This window comes from Chiloscyllium plagiosum, unplaced genomic scaffold (genome assembly GCF_037043375.1).
Source record: "Chiloscyllium plagiosum isolate Xiang-an unplaced genomic scaffold, Cpla_swu_hap1 HiC_scaffold_4, whole genome shotgun sequence".
NCBI classification, from domain to species: domain Eukaryota; kingdom Metazoa; phylum Chordata; class Chondrichthyes; order Orectolobiformes; family Hemiscylliidae; genus Chiloscyllium; species Chiloscyllium plagiosum.
The window spans coordinates 127,578,347-127,599,783 of NW_028270142.1; the positions used below are offsets into that span (position 1 = coordinate 127,578,347).

The window sequence follows — 21,437 nt, forward strand, 5'->3', positions numbered from 1 at the left end:
TTTCAAACATTGATCCACTTCCCCTTTAAAAGTTAAGATGAATTCTGCATCCATCATTGTTTCTGGGGCGTCATTTCATTTTGTAATAATCATCTGTGTAAAATGACTTCCCCAAGCCTGAAAAAGGGTTACACCTGAAACATTGACTTCTCTACCTCCTGATGCTGCCTGGCTTGCTGTGTTCTTCCAGCCTTCTGCTTGTCTATCAGGGAGTCAGGAGGCATTTTTTAAATTCAAGATATACTTAATTCATAAAAAATATCTTTATATACATACATAATCACAAGTCAAATGCATCTAGGTTCTGTCGAGTAGCATATGAAGGAAGCAAACAAATATTGGATTGTGACTCTATCCAAACAAACCAAAGGCACCTCAAACTTGAACCAGGCTATGTTTACATGCATTTAAGGCACCAGGTGGGTCCGGTAACAGATCCCAATTTTACTTCGGCAGATGGACCTCAGATGGCAGTCTTTCCCCACTGCACCTCGGCTGCAGTTGCCTCAAGTTTTAGTGCATCCCTCAACATGTAGTCCTGGACCTTGGAATGTGTCAGTCAAGGTCAACTCCTTGTTCTGGAAGACCAATAGAGATTTTTTTTAATTTCAAAATATACTTTATTCATTAAAAATATCTTCTTATATAAATATAGTCATAAACACAGTTCGGTCCTGATCAAGGAGTCAGGAGGTGATTTATTTGCCACAGAGTTCTGAGCTGTAGTGATAACTACAACTGGTATATAACTGATTCAGTACAGTTTCTGGTTGACAGTAACCCCTTAGATTGTAGTTATTGGGAAATTCAGCAGTGGTAATGTCTTTGAAAGCCAAGGTGATCTTTTGTTGCAGAGTATCACATAAAGAAAGAGCTTATATTTAATTATACCTTTCGCATTGTCAGGATATCCAAACAGTAAGTTATATCCATGTAAATAAAAGAGAAATATTGCAATGGCTAAAGGCCTGAAATAATAACAGAATGTGTAGGGGGGTGGGTCTAGCAGCATGTTAGAAGAGAGAAACAGTCAATAAGACTTGCTGAACTCCACCACCATTTCTGTTTTGAGATGTGGTTGTAATGTACAAAATCCAACAGCCAAACTGCACATAGCATGCATTCACAAATAGCAATGAAATAAGTGAGCAGGCTGTTTGAAGATAAATGTTGGCCAAGATACCTTCCTCTGGATTCTACTAAATTCACTCAACAGAGTCTTAGTTTTATAAATGCAAGTCATAGCTCCTCTGTTAGTGCAGCATTCTCTCTGTATTCTAAAGTGCCTGTTCGATCACAACGATACAGAATTGTTACAGCACAGAAGGAGACCATTTGTGTCTGTGTTCGACCTCCAAATCGGCAATTCACCTGGTATCATTCTCCTGCCTTCTCCCCGTAACCTCCACCAAACTCTGACACATTACATTCCAAACCCTAATTACTCACTGTGTTCTTCTCAGACCACCTTGCTTTCTTTCTCTAATTACTTTGCATCTATACTCTCTTGTTCTTAAACTTCTCACGAGTGGGAACATCTCCTCCCCATTTACTCCGTTCAGACTGCTCATGATCTCCTCTTTGCCTTCTCTTCTCCAAAGAGATCATTCTATATTCTATATTTCTAATTTTATAACTGAAAGTCCTGTAAATTTCTAATGCACTCTCTCCAATACTCTCGCATCACCCAGATGAGTGGCTCCCAGAACTGGATGCAACACTCTATGTCAGGCCAAACTAACGCCCTATACATGTGTTCAACATAACATTCTTACTGTTCTTTACTCTATACCCCAGTTTAAAAAACCCTTGGACACTGTATATTTTAATAACACTCTCTCAACATGTCCTACCATTTTGAATGGCTAATGCACGTATGTCCCCAGGTCTCTCTGTTACTGCATCGACTTTAGATTGATATTGTTTAATATACTTTGCCTTTCCATGCTCTTCCCACTGGAAAAATCACCTCACACATCTCCACATTGAGCCTCTCACCTGCTACCTAACCATCCACTCCCCAACTTGTCAATGTTGCATTATACGTGAGTTTAACGCCAAGCAGTAGGAGAGTCTGTGCTGTACACAGCTCACCTTCTTTGTGGAAGTCTATCACATGATAATCGTCAAATCCCAACTACAGTACCAGCTAGATTTCACTCTGAAGGTTTTGGTTTGTGGCTTGCACTCATGAAGGGAAAAGGCAGGTAAATCTGTATCTTCCCGCTTATACTTTAATTCCAGGCTCCAACCTGAATCTATTCTGGTTGGGCTCCTCTATATTTTTAATTTTTTAAATTTATCTTCTTTGGCAGTCCTTCAGGATCGAGGATGACTTTCCTCCTCTCCAGAGTTATAAAGTTGAAAGGGGACTAAATTATCTAATGCTGCTTCAAAGGAGCTCCACTCCAATAGGAAGCTGCTTGGATATGGGGATGGACTGTTGTGATAAGCAAGGTGGAGAAAAGTGTTTCTGCAATCGCACAGCCTTCTTGAATCTACTTTCCCATGGATGAAGTCTGTGGGGATCCATTGATGAGGATTAAGTCTTCTGTATTGTCAAGCAGCAGGCAGAGAATGGTGATGAATTTAAAGAGGACACTCTGTAATCCCTCCAAGTTGACAGAATAAAAAGCCTCTGTGAGATCAAATTAGGCCGGACAGCACTCATTGTGATGGCCACTTAGGGAAGTAGGTTTCCCTCTGTATAGGAGATCCACCTTACCCACAGTACTCCTGACACAATGTTCTCTCCAACCCTGTCTCAAATGTGCTTTTTTATCATATATCACACACTTAACACTGATTGACAAATCCTCTCCTTTTTGATAGAAACTTCTTAAATCTTGTTTAAATTCCATATCCTTGGGTTAATGAAAAGTCAATTAACATATATGAGTATTTTCATGGGGAGAATCTCAAGTTTATCTACATCATCAGGTTGCTGAATGGATTTTATTTTCTGTAGCAGTTTTGAGATTAACCTTTCGAAGGGTTGGGAAGGAATGAGAGATCCAGACACAATGGAACCATTGTTGTTATATGGAAATCGAAAAATGCTACAAATCACAGCGAGACAGGCAGCATCCATGGAGAGACAGCAAGCTAACCCTTAGAGTCTAGATGACCCTGGCATCCAGCTCTGATGCAAGCGCAGTAATTTGCTCTCCCATTGTTGTTATATTGTAAGTCCTGTTAACAACTTCACTACAAGAGCTGAATGGTCAGGGCAGTCATTTAAATTTGAACAAACTACTTCAATTGCGCAGTCAGACTGCTTCAGTTGTTTCTTTATTCTAACATAATCGTGAAGTCAATCCTTCATGTCTGTATCTTTGTTGGAATAATTTCATTTCAGCTCCCAGATTGTTTGAAAAGTTCAGTTAAAATTTTTCTTCCTGAGTTACAAATTGTGGCCCATTTCTACTCCTTGTCAATTTACAAACTGTCTCTGCAGTACCATAATTGGGCCCTTTGATGTTCAATTTAGGTTAAATGCATTCCTGTTGAAGAATTTGCCACAACACTAAGTTAATGTTGGCAATGTCTCCCTGTGCTAGTACAGTCTCCGTGTGCTAATATTGTTAGACTTGCTTAGTTCATTATACTCTATAGCTTATAGTGGGCAGCATATGTAACATCTTCTCTCCTTTTTGTGCCAAATTCCTCTTTAGAAGTACTTACTTCCATCTGTGCTCACTTTACTAGCTCTCTTCATGTTGTGCCCCCATCTCCAGATTCCACAAAACCAGGGCAGCAAGGTTCAGTTTGTGAGCACGAGGATTTTAACAAAGCTCTGAAAAATGTAGATGCTGGAATAAACCACAGGCACATATAACATTAGAAACTGACCTAGCATGGCATGGTGAGGTGGTGGGAGAGGGAGGTGTGGGAGAAAATAATCCCTAATTATTCCAAGCATTTATCACATATTTGATTATTTAAACTTGTTTGTCTAATAAGGACAGATAACTTGCACTTAGTAGGGTCTCGATGAGCTCTAGTAGTTAGTATGTGAAGAATTCAAGTGATTATTCTGAAGATAAATTTTCTTATCCATATCTTTCCAAAATGAATGAGTGAATTAACTCTGCAAAGTAAGTGGTTCAGCAAATTAGCTCACTTCTGATTTTGAATCTGTGGGTGTAGGTCACACTCCAAAGTCTGGAGTAAAAAAACGACTGCAGCCACTCAAGTGGATGCTGCGTTATGGATGAAAAAATAAATTGCAGTTCCATCAGCCTGCTCAGGTACAATGTAAAATATCCCATGGAACTTTGAAGAAAATTTGGGCCAGGCTGTTTTGGCATTGCAGCCAAAGGTTACTTTTCAACAAAATGTTATTTTGTCATTTTTCACAATGTGAATCCTTGCTGAATGCAAATCCATTAATGAGTTTGTCTACAAAATATCTGTGACTGGTGTGCCTCGTGTTTTCCACACTTCAAAACAAAGATTCAAAATGCTGAGGCTTCATTGAATGTATTTCATTCAAGTCCTCATGTAGCTAGTGAAATGATACATTATTTGACAGCACATGACTGAATTACACAGGGAAATATGGCACTCTCATGATATACTAATATAACAGTAATTCCATTTTAAAAGTCTTGCTTGTCTGTGAAATGATTCAAGATAATGTCAGACTATGAAAGGCATGTTTGTTTGTCACATTTGTTATCATTACATATCAAGACAGTGTTTATAATTACTTCAATTATATTGCTCTAAGACACTTGATTCATCTCCCTGCCAAATGAAAACATAGTTAATGCATTAATCAGCGAGTAGTGCCAAGTCAATGATCTATTTCAGCCTCCTCCACTGGTTCCCCAACATAAAGATACCAGTCTTCAGTCAATTTAATCACTTCATGTGATATAAAGAAGTGGTGGGAGCCACTTGAAAGGCTATGGGCCCTGACAACATTCTGGCAATCATACTGAAAATGTCTGCTCCAGAACTTGCCTCACCCCAAACTCTTCCAGTACAGTTACAACACTGGCATCTACACAACAAAAATTCCCATTTATGTCCTCTAATAGATATCAAGGACAAACCCTCTGCTGGTTGAAGTCATACCTGGCACATAGGAAGATGGTTGTGGTTGTTGGAAGTCAGTCATCTCAGCTCCAGGATATCTCTGCAGGGGTTCCTCAATTGTATGTCCTCAGCCCAACCATCTTAAGATGCTCCATCACCTTCCCTCCATCAGAAGGTCAGAAGTAGGGGGTGTTCGCCAATGATTGCACAATGTTCAGCACCATTCATGACTCCTCAGATACTTGAGCAGTCTATATTCAAATGCGACAAGATCTGGACAATATCTGCGTTTGGGCTGAGAAGTGACACACAAATGCCAGTCCATGACCATCTCCAATAAGGATCAATCTAACCACCTTGACATTCATGGTGTTGCTGAAACAGAATCCACTATAATCAACATACAGGGGGTCCCATTGTCCAGAAGCTCAACTGGGCTTGTCATATAAATACAGAGGCTACAAGAGAACGGCAGAGGCTAGGACTACTGCAGCAAGTAACTCGCCTCCTGACTCCCAAAAACCTGTCTACCATCTGCAAGGAATAAGTTAGGAGACTGATGGAATACTGCACCAATGCTCAGTAGCAGCAGAATATATAATTTATGCGATGCACTGCAGAAATTCACCCAAGATCTTTAGACAGCACTTTCCAAACCCTAATCACTTTCATCCAGAAGGACAAGGGCAGCAGATACAAAGCAACACTACGAATTACAAGTTCCCCTCCAAGTCACACACCATCTTGTCCTGGAAATATATTGCTGTTTCTTCACTGTTGTTGGGTCAAGATCCTGGAATTCCTTCCATCAGGAAAATGTGGGTCTACCTACTGCATAAAGATTACAACAGTTCAAGAAGGCAGCTCACCACCACCTTCTCAATAGTAACTAAAGAGGGGCAAAAAATGCTAGTCAGCCAGCAATACCTACACTGCATGAGTGAATAAACAATATTTTTAATTGCAAATCTAACTACATTAAAACCTATTGAAAGACACAGCAATCAAACACAAGGGTTGCTTATCAATCCCGCAACATTATCGCTTGACCTGAAACATTAACTCTATTGCTCTCTCCAAATCTGCCATAAAGGATATTGACCAAAATATAGATTAAGATAGTAAACTTACAAAGATGTGGGTAAAGTAGATTAGTTGATAATCTTGAAATGTTGAAAGTTTTGATGGAGAACATCAAAGAATATTAATGTAGCTCTATTGTGCAATGTTAGGTATTTAGAATATTAGCCAGCAATTATCTAAACAGATGAACTCTATAATCCTTTAGCTGTGACATTGATTAATTGGCAGATGTTCAAATGGCATATAAAAGAATTATGTTTGTCCATTATTATCATCAATGGCAATATTTAATCTTTTGTTTGAAGATAGGATTTTTAATAACTCCTCACATAAAAGAAAGCTGAGGGAACTTGAGGGAAACAGCAAGCAATTATGAGACATTTAGCTCCCAATAGAAAGGAAATATTCAAAGGTCGAACCCCAGATTGTATAACGTATTTCCCAGCAACTTGTGCAGTAGAATTTACACTGACGTATGGGTATGAGTGCTATAAACCAGATGGTGCAGGGTGAGGGGATTCTTAATGGGGCACAGGAGAGAAAGCACCTAAACTGTGGGACTACAGAAACTAAAGCTTTCCAGCAATAGCATGCACAGGGTTAACTCAAGCTGCATTTGTTCACAATAATTTTAGATATTCACTACTAAAAGGTTAATGACCCTTTTAAGTTTAAGCCGAACAAATGGTTTGTGAAACATTCCCAAATTTTAGACTTGGCAGCACTTCTCTTCATTTCTAAAAATTGTTTTAAGCTTCTAAAATTTTTTTAGTTTAAAGTGATTAATAAAACTTGATTTCTTGAAACAACGATGTCTTAACACTCTGGAAGCTGAACGTAAGTGAAATATTGTAATTTTTCATTTCTTATTAACTGTCATATCCAAACCTTTCACTGAAATCCATGATATATTTTATACCTTACTCATTCATCCTCAATACTAATCTGTCCCTTAACCTCCTTGTCAGAACATTTTCTGCAAATTGCATCATTCACATAAAAGGGAGTTGGTGAAGTCAGATTATTAAATGTCAGCGGTAAACAGAATGAGAATAGGTATTTCCAGTTCAAAACAAGTTTAAAAAGCTGACAGATTTTTTGTTTCAGAAAGCAATTTCTTTGGTCAAAGAATTCCATAAAAATGTACAGTGCTAATCTTTGTAATTGACTTCTCAGTTATTTCTATTTAAGTTAACTTACATTCATAGCAGGCTTATTTTGAAAGGTTGGTCCTTCCAGGTTCCTCAAGATCTCTATTGGTAAGTTGTCATCTAGCACACAGTGAACCAGACAGATCTGCTCATTCCCAGGTCCAATTCCTGGTTTATACTGCCATCTGGGTTTTACCATTAGCGGGGTAAAAACTTTAGCTCAGTGTCTGGGGACTGTGCTACTAACAGAGATAGTTCAATAAATACACAATGTGATGAAAAGCGTTTGGATATCAATATAGTGGCATATGGGTTTTGGTTACTTTTGTAAACATTTTTCTTCTTTATTAAAAAAAAGGCTCAAAATGATATTCTAGAGCAGTGACCTAATCCAGTTTTTGTTAGACTGCAGGTCCTTTGGTGTAATTGCAAAGATGTTTCTACTGTAGTGTTTATGACAAGTAGGAGAAAGTGAGGACTGCAGATGCTGGAGATCAGAGCTGAAAATGTGTTGCTGGAAAAGCGCAGCAGGTCAGGCAGCATCCAAGGAAGGGCTGAAGAAGGGCTTATGCCCGAAACGTCGATTCTCCTGGAAGAAAGCAGTAGATGGAATAGATGGTCAGCCATGGTTGTATTGAAAGGTGGAACAGGTTCAAAGGGCAGAATGGACAACTCCTACTCCAGTTTTCTATATTTCTATGTAAACAAAATAAATATTACCTATCTAGCAAGGCTTAATTCTGGGATCTGACTTGACCAGTAGTATAAAGAACCAAAACCATACCAACATGCACAACTTAGCCTAACTATATCAAAGGACAGTTGGGTGCATTAAGTTGGTGCACCTTCTTGTTCCTTTTGACCTTGGGTTTAATTTAATCCTTGATTAATTAGGTAAACGTTTCCTGTCTTGTAGTCATGATGTTGGGTATTCTAACTACCTGTATTTCTACATGATAAGGACCTGTAACTAACTGTTTCTGCTTCTTCAGCCCCCTCCACACTATTGATCTCTTGAAGCTTTTCTCAGCAATATCCATCCACACTTGTCTCAATAAATCACAGATTGGAAGAGTATTTTTTTTTATGCTCACTTTAAATCCAATGTAATAGTTTGGTAATGTAGTAATCATCATAGTGATATTGGAAATGTTGCAGCCAAATCTTTTGCAAAGCAAGATCACTAAGAGCAATATAATATGGCAAGATAATCTGATTTTGTGCTGTTGATCAGAGATAAGTACTGAACAGGACATCAGGGAATCATCCCTTATGAATTCATTTTAACATTTCAAAAGGCAATGGGCTGGATTTTCATTCTCGAGGCAGCTAATCATTGAATCAATGATTGTCTCCTTTAAAAATCCATGCCTGTATCTCTAACTGTGCAGTGCGCTCTCTCTCAATACCACACTGGAGTGTCAGCACTATATTTGTGTTCAAGCCCCGTAGTGGAACTTAAACCTGGCACCTTAGGATTCAGAGATGAGAGCACGATAAAGACTAATTTACTAATCTGGTTACTAATGGCACCAATTGTTCTGAAAGAATCTAAAAAAGAGAGTTCAGATATATGCACTCAGGTTATGAATTTCCCCTCTTTTGTTTCATTGGAAATAGATTATTGGTATATCGGTCTTCAGACATACAAAATGCTAGAATTGGTTGATCCTTTTCTTTAACTACTTAGTGTACTTACACCATGATCTGTGGCCCTGAAGAAGGAATGGAAAGAAACAGTTTTATAGATACTAACAGTAAAGCTGGTGAATGATGCATACTAATCCGACTTGTTTTGAATAGTGCAGAACAGAGCTCAAGTCCGACCAAAGCTACATTTCACAAAATCATAGAACCCCGACAGTGTGGAAACAGGTCACTTGACCCAACAAGTCCACACCGACCCTCCGAGTAACCCACCCAGACCCATTCTCCTACCCTATTACTCTACATTTACCCCTGACTAGCGCACCTCACCTACACATTAGCATGCCAATTCACCTAATCTTTCGATTATGGGAGGAAACCGAAGCAGCCAGAGGAAACCCACACAGACACAGAGAGAATTGCAAACTCCACATGGACAGTCGCCCCAAGGCTGGAATTAAACCTGGGTCCCTAGCACTGTGAGGCAGCAATGCTAACCACTGAGCCATCTTGCTTTTTTTTTGTTAACTGTTTTTCCTTCAGGTTTGAATAATTAATGCATAAATAGGATGTAAATCATCTACAAAGAGATGTATTATAATTTTAAATGTCAATACAAATCAGGAGCACCAATTCAACTAAGTTCACAACATTACCCTTAGGTTGAAATGAAGTCATGAAGAATAAGGGACGATTCCCTGATGTCCTGATCAACAACACAAAATCAGACTATCTTGCCCATTTAAATTGTTCCTTGGGATCTTGCTGCGCAAAAGATTTGGCTGCAAAATTTCTAATATCACTATGATGATTACTACATTTTCAATTAAATGTCAATTGTATTTCTACACAGATGGTTTGACCTGGTCATCACAGCTTCCTAAACTGAAGCAGTCTCAAGAGGTCACCTTCAGAATAGTAATGCACAGGGCAACGTCTCCATGCATTTAGAAACACTCTGAGAGATTAGCACATCACTGTCAACAAATCAGGAGCACTCATCAACTAAGGTCACAACATTACTCTTATTTCCTTTCAAACCTGTGTTTTGTTGTAAAGGATATTCCATTGTGTTTTACTTAGGAAATGAAGAAATAAACTAATTAAAGCAAAAGCAGTGACCATGTTCCCAACACTAATATAAACCTTGCTGGCTCATTTAATATGATTATGATCAGATAATGGCTACTATTAAACAATTTTTAAATCATCCTATTGAGACATTCCTAAGGCAGCTGGAATCCGAACTCAAACCTTATTAGCCTGGAAATAAATATACTATAGGTGCACCATGAGCACTCCTGATAGTGGTCAATGTAAGTCTGCTGGGTTTTAATACCCGTTGGTATCAACTGGCTCAGTCTGTTAATTTAATTAAGTTCAATTTAGTTCAATTGTTCTTTTAGTCTAACTCAGTACGTTGACAGGCCGACGAGGGGAGAGACCAAGCTAGACTTAGTGCTCGGAAACGAGCCGGGGCAGGTATCAGATCTTGTGGTGGGAGAGCATTTTGGTGATAGTGACCACAACTGCCTCACATTCTACATAGCTATGGAGAAGGAGAGGATTAGGCAAAATTGGAGGATATTTAATTGGGGAAGAGGAAATTATGATGCGATTAGACAAGAGTTAGGAAGCATGGATTGGGAGCAATTGTTCCATGGTAAAGGCACTATAGACATGTGGAGACTGTTTAAGGAACAGTTGTTGCAAGTGATGAATAGATATGTCCCTCTGAGACAGGCAAGTGGTAAGATAAAGGAACCTTGGATGACGAGAGGGGTGGAGCTTCTCGTCAAAAGAAAAAAGGTAGCTTACATAAGGTGGCGGAAGCTAGGGTCAAGCTCAGCTCTACAAGATTACAGGCAGGCGAGGAAGGAGCTTAAAAATGGTCTGAGGAGAGCCAGGAGGGGGCACGAAAAAGGCTTGGCAGAACGGATTAGGGAGAACACAAAGGCATTTTACACTTATGTGAGGGATAAGAGAATGGTCAAAGAAAGAGTAGGGCCAATCAGGGATAGCATAGGGAATTTGTGTGTGGAGTCTGAGGAGGCAGGGGAAGCTCTAAATGAGATTTTTGCTTCTGTCTTTACAAAAGAAACAAACTTTGTAGCGAATGAAACCTTTGAAGAGCAGGTGTGCATGCTGAAATGGATAGAAATAGAGGAAGATGATGTGCTGAAAATTTTGTCAAACATTAAAATTGACAAGTCGCCAGATTTGTCCCTGGCTGCTTTGGGAAACAAGAAATGCAATTGCTTCGCCACTTGCGAAGATCTTTGCATCCTCGCTCTCCACTGGAGTCGTACCTGAGGACTGGAGAGAGGCAAATGTAATTCCTCTCTTCAAGAAAGGAAATAGGGAAATCCCCGGCAATTACAGACCAGTAAGTCTCACGTCTGTCGTCTGCAAGTTGTTAGAAAGGATTCTGAGGGATAGAATTTATGACCATCTGGAAGAGCATGGCTTGATTAAATGCAGTCAACATGGCTTTGTGAGGGGCAGGTCATGCCTTACCAACCTAATAGAGTTCTTTGAGGATGTGACTAGAAAAGTTGATGAGGGTCAAGCTGTGGATGTGGTGTATATGGACTTCAGCAAGGCATTTGATAAGGTTCCCCATGGTAGGCTCATTCAGAAGGTCAGGAGGAATGGGATTCAGGGGAACATAGCTGTCTGGATACAGAATTGGCTGGCCAATTGAAGACAGCGAGTGGTAGTAGAAGGAAAATATTCTGCCTGGAAGTCTGTGGTGAGTGGTGTTCCACAGGGCTCTGTCCTTGGGCCTCTATTGTTTGTAATTTTTATTAATGACTTGGATGAAAGGATTGGAGGATGGGTCAGCAAGTTTGCAGATGACACAAAGGTTGGAGGTGTTGTTGACAGTATAGAGGGCTGTTGTAGGCTGCAGCGGGACATTGACAGGATGCAGAGATGGGCTGAGAGGTGGCAGATGGAGTTCAACCTGGATAAATGCGAGGTGATGCATTTTGGAAGGTCGAATTTGAAAGCTGAGTACAGGGTTAAGGATAGGATTCTTGGCAGTGTGGAGGAATAGAGGGATCTTGGGGTGCAGGTACATAGATCCCTTAAAATGGCCACCCAAGTGGACAGGGTTGTTAAGAAAGCATATGGTGTTTTGGCTTTCATTAACAGGGGGATTGAGTTTAAGAATCTTGAGATCTTGTTGCAGCTCTATAAATCTTTGGTTAGACCGCACTTGGAATACTGCATCCAGTTCTGGTCGCCCTATTATAAGAAAGATGTGGATGCTTTGGACCGGGTTCAGAGGAGGTTTACCAGGATGCTGCCTGGACTGGAGGGCTTATCTTATGAGGAGAGGTTGACTGAGCTCGGACTTTTTTCATTGGAGAAAAGGAGGAGAAGAGGGGACCTAATTGAGATATACAAGATAGTGAGAGGTATAGATAGAGTCGATAGCTAGAGACTATTTCCCAGGGCAGAAATGACTAACACGAGGGGTCATAGTTTTAAGCTGGTTGGAGGAAAGTATAGAGGGGATGTCAGAGGTGGGTTCTTTACACAGAGAGTTGTGAGAGCATGGAATGCGTTGCCAGCAGCAGTTGTGGAGGCAGGGTCATTGGGAACATTTAAGAGACTCCTGGACATGCATATGGTCACAGAGATTTGAGGGTGCATACATGAGGATCAGTGGTCAGCACAACATCGTGGGCTGAAGGGCCTGTTCTGTGCTGTACTGTTCTATGTTCTATGTTCTACCCATAGGTTCTTAACCAGCATGTTCAGACATGTTATGATACATTTCTGGAGCAGGTGAGACTTGAACCTAATGGCATTGTCTCAACCCATTCCAACATAAGAGCCCCTCTACTTCACCCATACACTCTGTTTCGGCAATAGGATTGCACCACCTGTTTTGAGGTTTAGAATATAGAATCCCTACAGTGTGGAAACAGCCCCTTCAGCCCAACAAGTCCACACTGACCCTCCAAAGAGTAACCCACCAGACCCATTCCCCTACCCTATATTTACCACTGACCAATTAACCTAACCTACACATCCTGGGACACTATGAGCAATGCATGGCCAATTCACCTGACCTGTACATCTTTGGACAGTGGGAGAAAACCAGAGCAGCCAGATGAAACCCATGCAGACACAGGGAGAATGTGCAAACTCCACACAGACAGTCATCCGAGGCTGGAATCAAACCCAGGTCCCTGGTGCTGTGAGACAGCAGTGCTAACAACTGAGCCACCATTTTTGTTTGATTAGATATAATAATTTGCAATAAATAGTATTGCAAATTTCCTACAGTACAGAAACTTTATCCATGCTAATATTTATGCTCCACTAGTCTCCTTACACCCTTCTACATTTAACTATGTCAATATATCCTTCTGTTACTTTCTTCCTCATGGGCTTATCGAGCTTCTTCTTAAATGCATCACTGATATGTGCCTAAGACTCTTAGCAATTTTTTATAGATTCACCTTAGAAAGTAATCTACCTGGATGCATCACAGCTTGGTATGGCAACTGCTCTGCCCAGGAGCGTAAGAAATTACAGAGTTGTGAACACAGCCCAGTCCATCACAAGAGTCAATCTGCCTTCCATTAACTCCATCTATACTTCTCATTGACTCGGAAAAACAGTTAACATAATCAAAGACCTGTCCCATCCCAGTAATAATCATTTTCAACCTCTTCCATCGGATGGAAGATACAAAAGCTTAAATACACAGGTCCACAGATTCAAGAACACTTTCTTCCCCGGTGTTACTAGACTTCTGAATGGACTTCCCAAATTTCAAATTTAATGTTGACCTCGCTCTTTGTGCACCTTATTTGCCCTCACGTCTATAGTTACAGCTTCTCCACAGACTGTCTGTGTGGAGTTTGCACAACCACCCCATATCTGCGTGGGATTCCTTTGGATGCTCCAGTTTCCTCTTACAGTCCAAGGATGTGCAAGTTAGGTGGATTGGCCATGCTAAATTTCCCATAGTGTCCAGGAATTTGCAGGCTAGGTGGACTAACCATGAGAAATGCAGGGTTACAAGGATAGGGTGGGGAGGTGGGTGGGTCTGGGTGGGATGCTCTTCGGAGGGTTGCTGTGGACCCGATGGGCTGAATGGCCCGCTTCCACAATATAGGGATTCTATGATTCTCTCGGATCAGAGAATTTCATGGCATTTCTGCCATTCTAAACAGAATGGAGTCATTTTAATTTATAATACTGAACTAAAATGGTGCTGAAGAGCTCTATTTATGAAGCTAACAGCAATTAAAGAAGTCAAGTGGGGGAGAAGACCCAACAAGGGGTCTTGGAACTTGGAGGGGAAATCTGGGAGCAGTTGAATGGCAATACAGAGTAGCCATTGGCCTGGGTCACAGTCCGAGATCTGAAAGCAACAACTGCAAAAATAATCGCAATATCTTGGTTCAATAAATTCTGGAAGGTTATCACTCTTTCCTTTGTAAAGATGGTGGAGAAGTTGGGTTTGGAGACAGAGAGGCTCAGTTGTTGAAACAATGATCAATTTTCAGAGACTAGAGTTGCCTTAATCTAATTTGTCAATTTATGTATCAGACATTAGTTTATGGCTACACTCTATGTATGTGTGAGAATTTGATACCAGATTAGGAAAGAAGCAGTTAGAGTAATTCATTATTAAAATGTCAGGGATCAAAAGGCTTACAGGCTCCATCACTCTCACCTCCAAGGAAAGGATCATTCCAGAATAGGCCTCAACTAAGATAAGCAGATCTGATCCAGAATTAGCCACATTGCCATGTCATAATTTATGCTACATGTCCAATAACAAGCAAAAGTGAGTTATGGTCTCAAGTGTTTTATTTTAAATCTATTTTACTGGGAAATCAAGCAACAATTTTCTAATTTGCCATTATGTTTTTCAAACAGTGCTACAAATCAATGCATTCCATTCATGCTTCACTGTACTTTTAAATCTAAAAAGAGCTCAAAAAAGCTATTTCAAAAAGAAGATGCAAGTTTGCATTTTTAGAGCATTACTCACAGCCACTGCACTGTAGAAAGGATATGAATGCAATGGAGGAGGTGCAGAGGAGATTCACCAGGATATTATTTGAGGTAGAGATCAACTAGGCAGAAGTGGGTACTGCAGATGCTGGAGATTAGAGTCAAGCTTAGAGTGGTGCTGGAAAAGCACAGCAGGTTAGGCAGCATCCGAGAAGCTGGAAAATCGACGTTTCGGGCAAAAGCCATTCATTAGGATTGACCTCATTCCTGATGAAGGGCTTTTGCCCGAAGCATCGATTTTCCTGCTTCTCGAATGCTGCCTGAGCTGCTGTGCTTTTCCAGCACCACTCTAATCTTGACTATTACCTGAGGTAGAGCAAATTAGCTCTGATCAGCTTGGGTTGACTGAGATGTAAAAGATTATGAGGGACACAGATAGCATGGACAGAAAGTAGCAGCTCCAGCTCGTAGAAGGGTCAGTAACAAGGGACCACAATTTTAAAGTAAAAAAGTAGGACGTTTAAAGGGGATTTGAGCAAAAGGAGTTTCATCCAGAGGGTGATGAGAATCTGGAATGCACTGCCCAGGAGGTTAGTAGAGCCAGGGAAACCTCACAACCATTTAAAAGCACTTGAATACGCACTAGAAGTGTCATAACATTCAAGGCTATGGGCACTAGCGTACATTTAGTGGTGCAGTCTTGATGGACTCTTCTGAAGTGCATGATTCTTTGATCTTATCCAACTTCCCAGCACTCCTTCAGAAATACATCATCAAGTTTAGTGCTCAGGTCCTGATGTGAAACCTGAACCTGGAACTTTAGGACTCTGAGGCAGAAGTCCAGGAGGTGGCACGGTGACTCAGTGGTCAGCACTGACCCAGGTTTGATTCCCACTTCGGGCAATTGTCTGTGTGGAGTTTGCACATTCTCCCCGTGTCTGCGTGGGTTTCCTCTGGGTGCTCTGGTTTCTTCCCACAGTCCAAAGATGTGAATTGGCCAAGCTAACCTTAGTGTTAAGTGCATAAGTCAGGGGTAAATATAGGTTAGGGAAATTGGTCTGGTGGGTTACTTGTCGGAGGGTCAGTGTGGACATGTTAGGCCAAATGGTCTGTATCCACACTGGAGAGATTCTTTAAAAAAAATGCTTCCAATTGATCAAGAGTTAATGCTCATCAAATAGTTTTCAAAGAAGTATAAATTATTTGTGAGAAAAACCCAGCCTTTTTAAATAACATTTCTCTTACTGACATATGGTTTATCCCTAAGTAATTTTATGTCTATTGTTCAAATACAAGACATGTCGCTAAAGGTCTTCATCTTGCACACATCAGAACAAATACAAGAATGCCAACTGTGAAAAAAAATCAAAATAACTATACTACAGGTGAAAATGCTGCTGATGGCTATTAAGTCAATGCTGATTGGCTGAGAGACACCACATAGAAAGGAATATGGAATTATAAGATCCCCAGTCAATCAAGTAATTCATAAAAAGTGCAAGACTTGGATACATTCCTTTTGATTTCATGGAATGGAACCCTGCATATGAATGCAATAATAAATGAGCCAATTTACAATCTCAATTGAATATAAGGTATAGCTGTTGGTATATTCAGGATTTTCAGCCAGTGCTGCCCAATCACAGGATCACATTCAACAATTGTCTAACAATTCTTTACTATTAGATAGAACATTTTTTGCAATTTATTATTCAAACTGATTCTCCATGAAGAGTGATTGAATCCATTTGCCTGTGAAATAGACTGTTTGTTGTGTATCATGATGTAAATCAGACCTTACCTTTGAAATATGGGCTGACAGAGTGCAATTGATTGCTTGACATTCTGCATAAGACACATGTTCAGTCCTCTACATCTTTAACTGAGGTGTCTCACACTGATTTTCAGCCAGCTTTGTGAAAGTGGAGGCATATGCTATTGAAGAGTTTCGGCAGTTGCTGCAGTCTAAGTTGCACCACCACCAAAAACTCTTCCTTTGGAGCGGAGAGAAAGAGAAATGCTTTCCCACATTGTGCAGAAGCCGCCAGACCCATTTCTACCCTTTACTGAGATTTGCCATTGGGCATCAGTCAATGAGACACGAGGCTTGAAATTCATCAAATTATAGTAGACCTGCACGTAGACTTTCCAAATTATTTCATGTATAGATAACCCTAGTATGCTGTAACCTGATACTAAACATCAATGAATTTCTACCCCACCCGTGCTACCTTGACAGATATGAACAAACAGCACAGACTGGGTTCTATGAGTCTGGTCTATTAGACTCGGCAGCACAAAGAATGATACATTTACCTACTTGGCAATAGAACTCTAATTTTACAGAACTTTAGATCTTTATTTTCTGGCACACAGGAAATGCTTACCTGTCACATTATACAACTATTCTGGGAAACCTCATTGCAGACAGTCTCTTTTCATAAACAGAGGCAATGGATTCTGACAGAATAAGAAAGCTGTGCTGTTAAAGTTGCTGCAGTGCAATAAATTATACAGAGAACTTCAAATTTCCTTTTTAGGTAAGTCTGATACGTGACTTGCACATGAACACTTAAACATCCAAAAGCCTTCAATCCAAACAAAACTAAAGAAACTTTTGCATATGGTGAGTAAAACTTGACTAACGGACCAAAGTACCCACTATATAGTAATCCAGGATAGCTGTGCATGACGCTTTGTTGAAGTAACAAAAAATAAAAACTGAAAACTGGGGGGCAGTCTTCAGCCCACTATGGTGCAAAGTATGAGTAGTCTGCTGCTCCTCATTCTGAGGAGCATGTTGACTGAACTGTGTGGCTCATAGCACAAAGGTAAGCATTAATTCTGCGATCAAATAACCTTGGTTTTTAAGAGTGCTGCAAGCAGATCCTGGTGGTGGGTAAATCGTGGCTGTCCGTAGTGCCACATTGTGTCATTTGTTGAAATATAAGTGCAAATGTCAGCTGCTGCTGAGCTGTGATTTCCCAGCAAGCAATGCCCATGCGCATCACTCCAATAGGAAGCAGCTGACCACAGATCTGTTATACACCTACAACACAGGCAGAAGAATGCAAAATGTTATATCTGACAAATTGGCACATCTCATGACAAGCACCATTGGTTAGACTTCTATCTGCATCCTCCAATTTGAATATAATTTGTATTGTACCTTGCTGAGACTACATGCAGATTGACAACATAGAGTCAGAGAATCATAGAGGTATACAGTATTGAAACAGGCTCTTTGGTCTAGCTCATCCATGCCAACCAAGTTTCCAAAACTGAACTGGTCCCACTTGCCTGCATTTGGTCCATATCTCTCTAAACCTTTCCGAAATAATTCTTCAGAAGTCGGCATCCCATCACTAATACATAGCCTTTGACAATACCACTGCTTATGACTGGGTCAGGCATTCCAGGGCTCAATATCCCTGATACTCACTCTTTCATGAGAGCTAGGTGTCTCTGATTGGATTAGATTTATCAGCCCCATGCACGGAATCATATTTTATTTATTTATTTATTCCACAATTTACCACTCTGTCAGGCAATATTTCAGAAGTGCAAGTATTTTCATTTCTTTCTATTAGAGACTGACTAGCTCCCGTATCTCTCAATATTTTAACTTCTTTACCTACTTCCCTTGTTCATTTTGAGCAAATCTTACCCACACAGGCTGACCTGATTACAATCAATCCATTTTCTGATCCACATACCTGGCCAAATGTCTTTTAAATGTTGTAATTGTAGCTGCCTCCACCACTTCCTCTGGTAACTCATTCTATATATACACCATCCTTTGTGTGAAACAGTTGCCCCTCAAGTCACTTCTAAATCTTTCCTCTCTAGTTATGGACACACCTATGGGAAAAAGACTGGCTACTCACCTTATCTATGCCTTTCATGATTTTATAAATCTCTATAAGGTCACCCCTCAGCCTAGAGTCATAGAGTGTAATGTCAATAAGGATTCTGCATTATTGCTTGGTGGTTCTCAAACTTTTCATAGGTTTTGGTATTCTTGGACTCCATGATTTAAATTATATTACTGTGTAATGCATTTCCTTTTGAACTTTTTTGAGGGTATCATACTATATATAAGCATATAGTTGCCATAAATATAGAAGAAAGCCAAACATTTTCCAAAAAACCAATGTAATGTATATTTGTATTTAATGTTGTTTGCTCTGAGTTTCTATCTACAGAGATTTCAAGCATTCTAAACAAGAGTTAATTTTTATAGTTATATTCGGAACAAAGCTAGCTTGAGGGAAGATAGAATGCTTGGCAAACCTGTATTTGACACCCTTTCTTTGAGCTTAAATATGTACTACATAAATATTTTTAGAAGCTCCAGTCTTTGAGCATGGTTGAACTCACTTGGCGCCCTCAACCAACACCTTATGAATTGTGGGTTTTACCGGAGACAATCATTACATTTCTCTCAATGTCCCTCCACACGTGCTCCCCTGCTAGTTGGGGCAGCGAGCCCACTCCACATTACACATGATGGTCCTGCTCTGCTCCTGTATCTGGATCTGCAACAAATCCATTTCCACCTACTGCTCATGACCACAGCACTCCACTCCCCCTCCTTGATCATGCACATTAACCATACAAAAAGTTCCGCACTGCACTGTTAATATTATTCTACAGGTTTCCTGGAAAGTTCCCGCAGACTTCAGTTTAAAAACCCTAGTGAAATGATGGATCTACCTTCTTAACCAATGAAAGATTTAGGGATTGTGGAAGTGGCAGAAATGACAGTGATGGAAGATTCCTTATGAAGGGCTTTTGCCCGAAACGTCGATTTTACTGTTCCTCGGATGCCGCCTTCCAGCACCACTAATCCAAAAAGTGATGGAAGATGGTCAAACCAAGTACAGAAGGAGAAATAGTGGGAGGGAGAGAAAGGAAAGAATTAATTAGAAAAAAAGACAGAAAGGATAAGTAATGAAAGAAATTGCACTTTAAATTAATGTATGCATGTTGTAGCAGGGTGATTGAGGGTGAGTTGCTGTTGAGCAATCCTAATTATTTACTACAAGTGACCACCCAGATGTTTGCAACTCACAGCATACCTCTTCTTCTTCTCTTGAACTTTGAAGCTGATTTGTGTCTTAATAACAGCATTCATTGTAAACTTGCCCTTACTTTCCTGGGAAGATATGGACCGATTTAGCAGCAATCCTTTTTTCTTCATTCCTTCCTTCCCAAATACCATTCATTATTATTATTGTTATTTTCTACAGCTTCCTCCCTTGCCTTTCTTTTCATAACACTAAATTCCAGACCCGTTACAGCAGTCACAAGGACAAACTGCTACAGAGTACAGACAACTTTTCTATCGTCACAAGCACCAATCAACAGAGGGTAGAAAAACCATGACTCTAAACTGAGGAAATTGGAAGTGGGGCGATCACAAAAACAAGACCTTGCACAGGCAGTTCCTATGTAGACAACAGTTCCATTCTGGAGTCCGATTGTAAGTCAATTTCTACACAAGTCAGAACAATGTAGGACAATGTAAAGCAGCTGCTTGTAAATACAATCCTGTATGGGATCACATCTGTAAGTACGAGCTTTCATATGTTGAATGTTCGTAAATTAGGAACCCCTGTAATTCATGTTAAACTTTATCATAAACAAGGTATGAAGACAGTACTTAGTCATGGGTCAGGCAAGAGAAAGAAATGGGATGGCAATTAAGAGAGATGCTTAAAGACCTACTCAGAGATGCATTTTATGTAGGTTTTTAAAAGTGGATAAAATATCACAAGACAACAAGAATTAATGGAACAGAGAAAGGAATGCAGGAATAGGAAGCCTTGATTAAGGATCTAAAGGCCTGAGTTCAGCTCCCAGGACAGCAGCTAAGGGTTTTAAATTAAGTTATTTAAATAAATATGGAATTAAAAATCCAGTTTCGGTAATGGTGCATGGTATAAACTCAATAGGTTCACTAATGTTCTATACAGATGGAAATCTGCCATCCTGATCTGGCATGAATGTGACTTAAGGCTCACAACATGCCTGGCATTGCCTGTAGAAATGGCCCAAATAGTCACTGCATTCTATCAAATTACATGTCACAGCCATAATAAACACATGAAGCAATCCTATAACCAACAGACCAAACCAAAGCTCTATTGTCCTGCTACATTCAGTCATGAATGATGTTAGATGATTAAACTGATAGCACATTATTGAAATGGTGAGTGATTGCAGAGTTCTAAGATGCAGAGGAATCCAAAATGAAGACAATGACAGTTACTGACCACAGGTTTATGAAAACTGCTCTCACTGTTATGCTATTTTGGGTCAACAAGTACGTATACTGATCACCTCTGGGACTAGGTTTTGAATCCATCCAAGGCACATGCAATTAAATGTTCCCTATTTGTGTTAGAATCATAGAGTCATAGAGATTCATAGTACAGAAAAAGGCTTTTTGGCCCATCGTATCTGAAACCAGTTAACTATTCTAATCTAATTTTCCAATGTCCCATTGCCTTGTTTGGCTTGGCA

General features: G+C 40.0%; 1 protein-coding gene across 9 annotated transcripts in view; it reads left to right on the forward strand.

Moving 5' to 3' along the window:
• Positions 1–21,437, forward strand: part of LOC122548893 (G protein-coupled receptor 20) — a 42,396-nt gene that overhangs the window by 11,678 nt on the left and 9,281 nt on the right. Inside the window, exon 2 of one of the 9 annotated variants that reach the window (XR_015757046.1) lies at positions 2,316–2,645. The exons of 5 other annotated variants lie outside the window; for them this stretch is intronic. Coding sequence is in view for 1 of the 4 variants with exons in the window: in XM_087986639.1 (XP_087842765.1) it covers positions 2,191–2,207 (17 nt within the window). In the remaining 3 variants the exon portion in view is untranslated. Of the gene's footprint in view, positions 1–1,728; positions 2,208–2,315; positions 2,646–9,827; positions 9,935–17,474; positions 17,536–21,437 lie in introns of those variants that run through there. 3 more of the 9 variants (XM_087986639.1, XM_087986645.1, XM_087986646.1) reach the window with 3 other exon arrangements.